General features: G+C 34.7%; 1 protein-coding gene across 1 annotated transcript in view; it reads right to left on the bottom strand.

The window, feature by feature from the left end:
* The window catches only part of LOC136848816 (soluble guanylate cyclase 88E-like), a 180,291-nt gene that overhangs the window by 31,030 nt on the left and 137,007 nt on the right, over nucleotides 1–12,254 (bottom strand). Inside the window, 6 exon segments of the mRNA XM_067121542.1 lie at nucleotides 5,639–5,762; nucleotides 9,048–9,096; nucleotides 9,099–9,283; nucleotides 10,102–10,255; nucleotides 12,059–12,130; nucleotides 12,133–12,172. Of these exon segments, the coding sequence (XP_066977643.1) occupies nucleotides 5,639–5,762; nucleotides 9,048–9,096; nucleotides 9,099–9,283; nucleotides 10,102–10,255; nucleotides 12,059–12,130; nucleotides 12,133–12,172 (624 nt within the window).

The following is a 12,254-nucleotide window of genomic DNA, read 5'->3' as shown; positions in this document are numbered from 1 at the left end:
TTATTATTATTATTATTATTATTAAAATATATGCCCAAAGGGCGATTAATGCAGAGCAAACGTCTCCAGAAGAAAATACCATAATAAGAAGCACCCCAGGGTAGACGAAAGGTAAAGAAAAAAAAATTAGAAAAATAAAAAAAAAGCTTCCCAAGGTAGACGAAAGGTAAATATAAAAAAAAAAATGCTTCCGAAAAAAAAAAAAAAAAGCAATGAAGAAAAACAAACTACTCAGCTGGACTCCGTCTTGACTAAAACCCTAATCCCATAAAGACGTTTCCTCGAAATAAAATAGATCTGAGGAAATCTGGCTCCGAAGCCGAGCACTGGGGCACTTTCAGCTATCCAGTGCAGTGGTTGGAGTGGGAGAGGTGAGGCAAAACGCTGAAGAAAGGAAGTGGGAGGAGAGGTACGGTAAAAGGCTGAAAATCGGTTGCTGCTTGGGGCCGAAGGGACGCTGCAAACAGCCTTCAGTATAATGCAGTGGTTCTTAACCTGGGGGGCGTCAGCAATTTCCAGGGGGGGGAGGTTGCAAGCCCCAGAGAAAAATGAAAAATTCTCTTATTTTATATTAATAATTCTCTTAATATTCAACCACGCATTCAAGATCTAGTAGCTAAGAAGTAGTGTCAAGTATCTCACTAATTCATTCCCAAAAGAATAAAAACACCTCTTCTCTTTCTCTTTCTTTTTCATTTTCCTTTAAATCTGGGAGGGAATTTTACTCATAGATGCAAGGGGCGGGGAACCAACTCTTAGTGGTAATAAAAAGGTTAAGAACCACTGGTGTAATGCCTGCAGTACACCACGTGAGATGCAATGACAGCACTGCCCCCCTACGGGGGTGTAATAAAACAGAAAAAAAGAGACGGTTATTTCCACGTAACAAAGCCAGGTGATAAAAGAAGGCACGATAAGAATAAAAACAATTTTGTCTTTGTCAAAATTTCCATCCCTAGAAGGGCCATCCTCTCATGAGGTCGAGAAGAAAATGGAATATTTCTTTCTGAGGTAAATAAATCTAAACCAGGTATGAAATCCAGAAATTCACAGGCGAAAATACGAGGACCGAACTTCAAATGCCTGCTTTCCATTTACCAGAAACCCCAAAGTTTTTCACCTGGAAGCCACAAAACCACCTGGGCAATAAAACGGAAGGAAGGTGACTCTCGTTTCAGTGATTCCATTAATTAGCGAGGAGCCCAATTAGCTCGTTTGGTGAGCCGTGACGTCACTGCGACCTTTAATTGGGAGAGGTGACGTCAATTAAGCCTTTCGGTGAATGCTGACGTTCAAAGCGATGAGGAAAGACGACTATTTTCAGGAGAGGTTATTGACTATAGCCTTCGCTCTGATTGAGTCAGGCTCGAAAACAAATTGAAAGATGCGTTGTAGGAACTGTCAGAAAATTATGCATGAATATATATATATATATATATATATATATATATATATATATATATATATATATATATATATATATATATATATATATATATATATATATATATATATATATATATATATATGAAAATTCAAGTTCGATCAGTAACTTCATACACGAATTGATAGAGATAATAAAAAAATTAATCTGTACGAAGCAGCTAGAATTAAAATGAAGAATATCTTAACGAGTTAAATGAATGGTATACATAAGTAACTCAAACAAACGCATTTGGAAGAGATAAGCTCATACAAAAGATAAGTAATTCTTTGATAGTTCTGATTAGCGAGAGATCAAAGTGGTAGGTATCTGAAATGACGAGAAAAAGTATCAATAATCAATGAAAATTTATCAAAGTAGATAATAACAGACGCAAGAACTTATACTTGTGTACACAGAGGTTATACATTTGTCATTGGTTAAAAAAACGTCTAGACTTCTTTTTCTTTTCCTCTGCTCATATTTTTGTAAATATTTCTTAAAGTTCTAAAAAAGATTGAAAAATTGTTGCTAAATATTTGATTCACAGTGATGAAATTTCCGAAGATATTACCAGAATTTTAAAAAATCCGAAAAAATTATAATTTTAAAAATTTCATAAAATTTTCCGAAAAAACCACCAGAATTTAAAAAAAACGTAAATTTCTAAAAAAAAAAAAAAAAAAACTACCAGTTTTCAAAATTTTTAAAAATTTTACGAAATTTCTGAAAAAATGTCTAAATTTTTTTTATTTTATAAAATTTCCGAAAAAATTACCAGATTTTTAAAAATTCTTATAAAATTAAAATTCTTATAAAATTTCCGAAGATATTACCAGTTTTTTTAAATTTTAAAACGTTTTCGAAAAAAATTACGAGTTTTACATTTCCTAAAATTTCCGAAAAAATTACCAGTTTTTAAAAATTTTATAGTTCCGAAAAAAATACCAGAATGTTTAAAATTTCTTAAAATTTCCGAAAAAAATGCCAGTTTTTAAAAATCTTCTAAAAATTTCCGAAAAAATTAAGTTTTGTAAAATAAAAAATCCGAAAAACCAAGTGCTTTCATTTATAAATCTTCCGAAAAAATGACTAGATTTCTAAATTCTAAAAAGAATCCGAAAACTTGGCATTTTTTTTTTCCGAAAAAATTACTAGATTTTTTAAATATTTTAAAATTCCCGAAAAAATGACCAGTTTTTTATTTTCCGAAAAAATTACTAGATTTTTAAAAACTTTTTAAATTCCCGAAAAAAATGACCAGTTTTTAAAAATGCTATCAAATGTCCCTAAAAATAACCGGAGGTTTAAAAAAAAAAAAAAGAAACGGAAATTTGTTCAGAAATTTCATCACCGTTATTCAAACATTCAGCAACGATTTTTCAGTTTTTTTGAGAACCATAAGAAATATTTAAAAAAAAAAACATGAATAAGAGAAAGTCAAATATCTAAACACAAATATCCAAAAGTTAAAAAGAAAATCATAATTGCTCCAAAAATAAACAATATTTTCAATAAAAAAATTTGAATGAGAATAAAGATTGAATTATAAGTATCAATTATGTCAAAAAAACCGACAAATCTAATATAGGTTATACTTTCATAAAAAAACGAAATTATGAAAATAAAAAAATTGCTCAACCATAAATACCAATTATGAAAAAACCGACAAATCTAATAGAGGTTATACTCTCATAAAAAAAAACTTAATTATGAAAATAAGTAAAAAAATTTTTTCATAAATATCATTTAAAAACCAAATATAAACAGAATCAGAATAAAGATTAAATTATATATATCAATTATGCCCAAAAACGACACATCTGATATAGATATTTCATAAAAAAATTGAAAAATGAAAATTAAAAAAAAAAAAACAATTTGTTCAATCATAAATACCCAGTAAGGCAACATCACACCTAAAACGAGTAATTTTTCATGAATAAGAAAAACAATTCAATGCAAACATCAAGCAACTGACTCATGAAAGCACGCTGGTGGGCATTAAACGTGCGCATGCGTGCAAAGGAGTGCAATGTCTCGAAATGGCAATGACTGACAGAAATCGTACGCAAAATAAATCAGCAACATTTATATTGCAGGAATATGTTTTAACCAACACTCATTCTATTTAGTCTTGCTATGAACATATGGCGAATTCCTCTGGGTCCAAAATGTATCAGTGATAATACTGTTAAAATTAGGATTCATAAAATAGGCGGATTTTTCAATAAGCATAGTTATACGTATACTACGTATACTGTATACTTTTGCAGTATACACAGCAGACTGTATACTGCAAATCAAACTATGACTCAGGTTAAAGGAGAGAGAGAGAGAGAGAGAGAGAGAGAGAGAGAGAGAGAGAGAGAGAGAGAGAGAGAGAGAGAGAGAGACTTCATTCCCATTAGAATCCACACACACACACACACACAGACAGAGAGAGAGAGAGAGAGAGAGAGAGAGAGAGAGAGAGAGAGAGAGAGAGAGAGAGAGAGACTTCATTCCCATTAGAATCCACACACCGAGAGAGAGAGAGAGAGAAAGAGAGAGAGAGAAAAAAAAAAAACTGAACCACCTCCTAACACCTGTGCATCAATTTTGTACAGGTATAAATTACAACAGAACGGCATTCTTCCAGGATTTATTATTTACCCTTGCACAGAAATATCAGGCCTCATAATCTGAACAGAAGAAGATTTTCAGTGTATTAATCGCAAGGATTCTGAAGAAATTCTAACGAGTGATGAGGCCACCTTACACATGAAATCAAAGATCAGCTATTTTATGAATTCATTTTTGATTTCCATATGTTTGTGTTTGTTATCTGAAAGTTAGGAGAGATGTGTCCCACGTCCCTGCATTTATGAATTTAATTTTCTTCAGGAAAAAAATATAATTACACCGATACTATCGTTATAGTTTATAGGGATATGACAACAGGAGAGCCTTCGAAAATTATCTAAGACTGAGATAATGTCCAGTGGCCTGATTAAGTTAATATTTCTTTAATCCAAAATATATTAAGGATCATCCCAACATCCCCTTGGAAGCAATCGGTGACTAGTGTCGCTTGATAGAAAAATAAAAAAGTGGAGAACTTTGAATGAATCTCGCAAGCACGCCTCACAGAAGAATGATTGAATGAGTGAGTGACACTTCTTTCACGATTCACTTGACCTCATTAGGTGCTGTTGACAAAAAGAGATTTCTATCAATCACTTCCATTTCCTGAGTCATTCTCCAAGAAGAAGAATGAATGAATGAGTGATAGCTCCTTTCACGAGTCACGTGACATCATTAGGTGCTGTTGTTATTATAAGGATCGTGGTCACTGATAAACAGATTTCTATCAATCACTGCCATTTCCTGAGTCATTCTCAAGAAGAAGAATGAATGAATGAGTGACAGTTCCTTTCACGAGTCACGTGACCTCATTAGTACTGTTGTTATCAGGATCGTAGTCACTGATAAACAGATTTCTATCAATCACTGCCATTTCCTGAGTCATTCTCCAAGAAGAAGAATGAATGAGTGAGTGACAGTTCCTTTCACGAGTCACGTGACCTCAGTAGGTGCTGTGGTTAAGGTAACGAGGAGGAGTGCAGACACAGAGACATGCAGGTTTTCAAGAAGAAGAAGAACAACAACAACAACAAAAGCGAGTCTACGAGCGCAAAAAAGTATGAAAGCTCGTGTGCAATCAATCACCAGTTCGAAGATGTTGTTTACGTAGCGGATAATCTGGCAAAGGCAGCGGATGAGGAAATAAAATCTTAAGGTAACTCTCGCTGCACTTTAAAAGGTTATTTCTTCAATTCTACAGGTTTTCGTTTGTATTATTTTATTCTCTTTATATCTACAGAATGCAACACAAACTTCTACAGTATGAAGGAGAGATACAAAATGTGATTAGAGTGAGCTGTTTGGTCAAACTACGTGTTTCTTTTTATGAACATGAGTTAAAGTCATTCTTTCTTCTACAGTATTTAGACTTCCTACGTTTATCATCATCTAGCAGATCTACGTTCGGTCCACGAATCAAAACACACACAACAGGATCTACTACTGAATTTGCCCGGGGGCAGATATGTTTCAGCTTGTATGGGCTTTCAATACCACACCCTCAGGACAAATCAAGAAATAATAATAATAATGATAATGATATTAATAGGGGTCGTGCAACGGTCGTGCAAGGGGGGAGGGGACACTTACACTCTCGAACCGGAAGTCGACGTGTGGGCGGACCAGGTCGAACCAGTCCGGGATCTTCTTGCCCACGAGATTCGGCATCACCTGCATCAGGCTGTTCCCGATGTATTTCACGACCATTTTGTTTCTGCAATGGAAAAATCCATCAATCAATCGAAAAAAAAAACCTTCATAGTTAAACGTGATAATCGCTCGTGGCCTCAGGATATATCTCACAGGGTTTCAAGCAAATGTCACTCAAGGTTTCAGGTAAAAATCTCTTAAGTTTCATGCAAAAAAAATCACGCAAAGTTTCTGGTCAAATTCACGCATGGATTCTGGAAAAATCTACTTTAGAGTTTCAGACAATATCAAATGGGGTCTCAGGGTATATCTCTTAAGGGTTTCAGGCAAATGTCACTCAAGGTTTCAGGTAAAATCTCTCAATGTTTCATGCAAAAATCACGCAAAGTTTCTGGTCAAATCCACGCATGGATTCTGGAAAAAACTACTTTGGAGTTTCAGACAATATCAAACAGGGTTTCAAGCAAATGTCACTCAAGGTTTCATGCAAATATCACACAAGGTTTCAGGTAAAAGTCTCTCAGGGTTTCATGCAAAAATCACGCATAGTTTCTGGTCAAATTCACTCTTAGATTCTGGAAAAAACTACTTTAGAGTTTCAAACAATATCAAATGGGGTTTCAGGCAAAAATCTCTCAAGGTTTCATGCAAAAAATTACGAAAAAAAACTTATGGATTCTGGAGAAAACTTCTTTAGGTTTCAGGGGTATCCAAAGCAGAAATTACTTAGGCAAATGGGTTTCATTCTGGAAAATGACTCTCTTTCATGAAACATCACGTTTCAGAAAATCAATAAAAAATCTTAAAAAAATGGGTTCATCAGGTTTCAAAAAAAAAATCTAAAGTTTTATATCCAAAATTCAAGCATTTTCAGATAAAAATCACTTCTAGGTTTTCAAGGTCAGATTCCTCAGAATTTCAAGCAAAAAATGTCACTCAAGGTTTCAGGTGAATGTTAAATCAGGTTTCTGAAGAAAATGACTCTTGGTTTCATGCAAACATCACGCAAATGTTTCAGTTGGAGAATTTCCGAAGGAATGGATAAAGTGAATCAATCGTGGGGATGTTGGAAAACCAATGAGCCATCAAAGAGTTTCTTTTTTGCGAGATGCAAAAAATCCCACAGGGTTCCAGGTGGGAACCGAGTAGAGTTTCAAGCAAAAAATCCCTAAAGTTTATATCCAAAATTCATGCCATAAAAATTTTTGCCGAGGTTTCAGGTCAAACGATTCACTCAAATTCAAGGGTGAAAAATATATATATATATATTTATATATATATATATTAAGCTCATGAATATTCAATAAAAATTTCATAACAAGAGCAAATAATATATATATATATATATATATATACATATAATACGTAATCCGCTGAATAGGCTGTATTTGCGTTCTCATGATTTGCATATTCGCATTCACGGATTTCTCTGATTGTATATAAATCACGTGATAAAATTTCATATATATATATATATGTATATATACAGTAATCCGCCTGTATTTGCGTTCTCATGATTTGCAGACTCTCGCATTCACGGATTTCTCTGTGGAACGTATTCATTTGCAGAAAATTCGCCCATTCGCAGTATTTTCACTGAGAAATATTCACTAATTACTGCATTTTCATATCACTTTCATGACTAAATGCACTTTTGTGATAAAACTATTAAAATACTCAGGTATAAGCATTTTTATAGGCTTTTTCTTTGTTTAAACTATCAAAATAGGAAGTTCTAAGTGTTTTTAGAGGGTTTTAAGTATTTGTGGATTTTAGCTATTTGCACGGGGTGGGGGTGCAGTATGCCTCACCCACGAATACGAGGAGTTTACTATATATACATATATATAAAATATATATATATATATATATATATATATATATATATATATCTATATATATATATATATATATACATATACACAGACAAGACTGATAAACAGATCAATAGATTTTATAATACAACTTATTCGACAGGCATGTATCTAATGAATGAACGCCATTGTAAACTATGCAGTTAGTGATACTAACCAATTCATATCATTAACAACTATCAAACACTATAATATCGCTAACAATGATTACAGGTAGATATTACGTAATTAAGATGTTATCAGGTGCCTGTGTAGATGAAAGGCAATATCATCAGAAAGGGAGATACAAAAGCAAAAAAGTCTATTATATGAATACTTTTCAATGGATCTGAATGGCGCTAACAAAACTCCCAAAATCATTCATGGAAACAACAAAAACATACGATTTCTTTCAGTCATCTGACTCGTATATATACAGTTCAGGGAAACGGAGTATATCGAAGCAAGGAAATCTAATTTCACGTTTGAATTTAAAAACCCATTGATTACAGAACAGTTTCATTCCATGTTTCCTGAAACTGCCTGCCTGTGAGCGGAAACGTTTTCTTCTACATTCCAGGGAAAAAGTGTGTACTGAAGCGAGGAAATCTAAATTCATGTTTGAATGTAAAATCCCTATTGATTACAAAACTATTACCTCTCCATGTTTCCTGGAAGCTGCCAGCCTGTAAGCTGAAACGTTTTCTTCTAATGTATCAAGAGGTAATCAACATTAATGAGCATTTAAATGTGACATACTTCATCTAGAATCGTTTGTCCTAGAACAATCAAGCACGAAAAAAATCAGAAAAAACGTGGTCTCATTCAGAGAAATGTTGAATTCACGTGCACGCCACCGCCGAAGATCAGTGAACACCAACCTACAATCATTCCAGAACGGCACGACCCCTTAAAACTACTATTTCAGGGACCTCAAGTCATTGTTTTTCTCAAATATCTTTAAAACTAATTATTTGATCGAAATGGTGCTTTGACGCAGTGTACAAGACACATCCCGCTAATTTTGGTAATATAGTGCATTGTCCAATGGTGTTAGTTAAGGCGTTTACTCTTGACTTTGAAAGGCAAAGTCGCATGAGTCAGCAGGACTGATCTACACAATCGAATGTCCATTATCCCCCATAGATGGGAAAGGGGGGTCGGAGATGAGGAGGACAGGAAAGTGGTTTGAGGGAAGGATGAGGAGGGGAAGGGAGAGGGAGGGACGGGATGGGGATAAAGGATGTTCGAATGCATAGTTTGGCGATGCTTGGCAACACCATGTAAGTCAAGAGTAAACGCCTTAACTAAAACCATTTGACAACGCACCATATTACCAGAAACTAGCAGGAGGTGCCTTGTACACTGCGTCAAAGCACCATTTCGATCAAATAATCAGTTTGAAAGATATCTGAGAAAAGTGATTACTCGCCGTCCCTGAAATGGATAATATATCACCAGCGAAAGGGTGTAGAAGAAGAGGAGCACGTCCTTACCCGAAGAGCATGCAGAAGGGGAAGACTTCGAAGAGCATGTTCCCTCGCAGGGCAGCGACTGTTCATCCCGGATCATGGTCAGGTTGACCTGGTTACTGAAGGCGGTGTTGTCGAAGCTCAGCTGGAAGGTGACTTGCACCGTGTCCATGACATACTCCTCATTCAGCAGCTGGATCTTCATGTCTGTTTTGTAGAAGTGCTTTGCAACCTGTTGGAGGAAGAGGAGGAGGGGAGTGCTGTGGTTAATGAATGACGGTGGCCGGTAATAAAGTTATGGGAAAAAAAGTCACAGGAAAAAAGTCATATTAATTTATGGTCGCTGGTAGTCGTTAGGCTAGGTTGGGTTATAGGATAGGTTAGGTTGTTAGGTTATAGGATAGGTTAGGTTAGGTGGGGTTATAAGATACATTAGGTAGGTTGGGTTGGGTTATAGGATAGGTTAAGCTATGTTAGGCTGGGTTATAGGATAGGTTAGCTTAGGTTATGTTATAGGATAGATTAGGTTAGGTTGGGTTACAGGATAGATAGGATAGTTAGGTTGGGTTATAGGATAGGTTAGGTTAAGGTAGGTTATAGGATAGGTTAGGTTAGTTAGGTTATAGGTTAGGTTAGTTTATAGCATAGGTTAGGTTAGGTTAGGTTACAGGGTTACAGGTTAGGTTAAGTTACTTTTTAACTGTGACTTTATTACTGGCCACCATAAATCATTGTGACTTTCCTGTGACTTTTCTGTCACTTTTTTTCCTGTGACTTTTTTAATGGGATTCTGAATGACCCGTAGCTGAGTCTGAAAGGAAAGTCGACCAAGGTCCTTTGAATATACTCAGAGTATATTTGAAGGATCTTGGGTCGACCAACTCTCAGTTAGTGACCGATGAGAACAAGATGGTGACTGGAACTGAAATCAAAATATATGATTTGGGCCGAAGGTTAATAAAGCTGGGACCTACGATGAGGTCATTCAGCGCTGAAAGGGAAATTGAGAAGAAAGGTTTGAAAGGTGTAACAGGAGGAAAACCTCGCAGTTCCACAAACTTACCTGGAGTGATTTGACCCATCGTTATAATAGGCGTAGCCTCGTCTTTTAGATCTATAGTGAAGTAACATGCCGTCTCTCGACTCACTTTCGCAGAAGAATGAGGGAGGCGCATGCGCTGGGTAGGAAAACTTGAGGTACTCGTGAAGGTTGTCTAACCCTGTGAGAAAATAAGAAAATACAAGTAAAAATTTGCCGAAGTTTCTTTGGTGTATTCTGTACAGCATATAATCAAGGCCACCTAAAAATAGATCTGTATTTCAGGGGTCTCAGTATAATGAAACTTTAACCACGGGCCGGTGGTGGCCTATCCTATTTCATTGCCAGAAGCACGATTATGGCTAACTTTAACACTAAATAAAATAAAAACTAGTGAGACTAGAGGGCTGTAATTTGGTATGTTTGATGAAAGGAGGGTGGATGACCAACATACCAATTTGCAGCCCTCTAGCCTCTGTAGTTTTTAAGATCTGAGGGCAGACAGAAAGTGCGGACAGAAAAAATTGCTGACGGACAGACAATGCCAGCACAATAATTTTCTTTACAGAAACCTAAAACAGAAGGAAGGTTATTGTGATACTGATTCATAACTGTTATACACAGAGGCAAAAAATAAGATCTTAAGACTTTTGTACATTAAATGATGCAAAATAATATTTACAATTTACTTGACCAATGTTAAGAAGAATCCTTGAGGAATAAAGGATTCCCCTTAAGATAGGTAAAGGAAGTAGTAAATATGATTTTGCATCCTTGTTCTTAACATGGAATCATAACTGTCATACAGAGGTAAGAAAGAGTCTTAATCTCTTCTGCATTAAAAAAACAGAAAAATAGTATATGCAATTTACTTTACCTATATATTAAGGAGAATAGTTTCTCCTCTCTGAGGATTTTGTGTAGCTGGAACTCAAAAGTTGTAATGTATTGCTGCCCTAAAGCAATTCTCCATGTATTGTATTAATTTACATACATTTTTATCTATTTATTTATTAGTTTGTTCATTTATTTTTCTTTTTCCAATAAGTGATCTCTTCTTTCTGTATTTCCCATTACCTTCGGCTACTTCTTTCAAATGAACACCATATTTTTTGAAAGACTGAATTTCAAGTCAATGGCCCCTGTAGCCTTTTTTTCATATGAACAAGGCTCATCTTCTGAATAATAATAATAATAATAATAATAATAATAATAATAATAATAATAATAATAATAATAATAATAATAATAAATACTTTAAAAGAACATGGTGACATCACATACTGAAATTTTGTTATGATTTACACTCCTCAATCAGAGTATACTTTTATTTACATGATATACATACGAATAAACTGTATGCCTTCAATCTCAAGACGTGCACCTCTTCCCCACAGAGAAACCCAAGATCGATCCCATGGGAGGATACGAACGTGCCAGTTTCCTGAAAAGATCCATTGACCAAGGCACTGAATTAGGTACGCAGTTGGTGGTCAACTGTGGTGGTCTCTGCCATGGACGAGGAGGGCATGGGGCTAGCAACTTCATACACCCAACATTTGTTGAGGACTGAGAATTTACGGCCTTCTAGAGGCCACTTTCTTTACGAGAAAAAAAGCGCATGCTGAGGAAATATGACTTATATACTTTCATACGCGCGCGCGAACACGCACACACACTCAAATGCAGGCAGACACAGACACACACACATATATATAAACATAATATATTCATAAATATATACTGTATATATATATGTATATATATATATATATATATATATATATATATATATATATATATATATATATAATATTTATTTATAAATTGTTTATATATATATATATATATATATATATATATATATATTTATATTTATATATTGTTTATATATATAATGCATATATATATATATATATATATATATATATATATATATATATAATTTTATATATATCTGTTTATACTTATCTCAGAATGACTCACCATTTAGAAATCGGGACGTGTCTCCTAAAACGGAGAGAAACTCTGTCGTATCCGTATTGCCCGACGAACTGGACGAAGAATTCCCCATCCCGAACATCAGGTCCTCGTTTTTGACTCCCAGGATCTGTAGAGAGAGAGAGAGAGAGAGAGAGAGAGAGAGAGAGATGATTAATATGACTGCAAAATCCTCTTTTTCTATTTATCTC

This window comes from Macrobrachium rosenbergii, chromosome 1, assembly GCF_040412425.1.
Source record: "Macrobrachium rosenbergii isolate ZJJX-2024 chromosome 1, ASM4041242v1, whole genome shotgun sequence".
Taxonomy (NCBI): domain Eukaryota; kingdom Metazoa; phylum Arthropoda; class Malacostraca; order Decapoda; family Palaemonidae; genus Macrobrachium; species Macrobrachium rosenbergii.
This window is presented reverse-complemented; position numbering and strand designations above follow the sequence as displayed.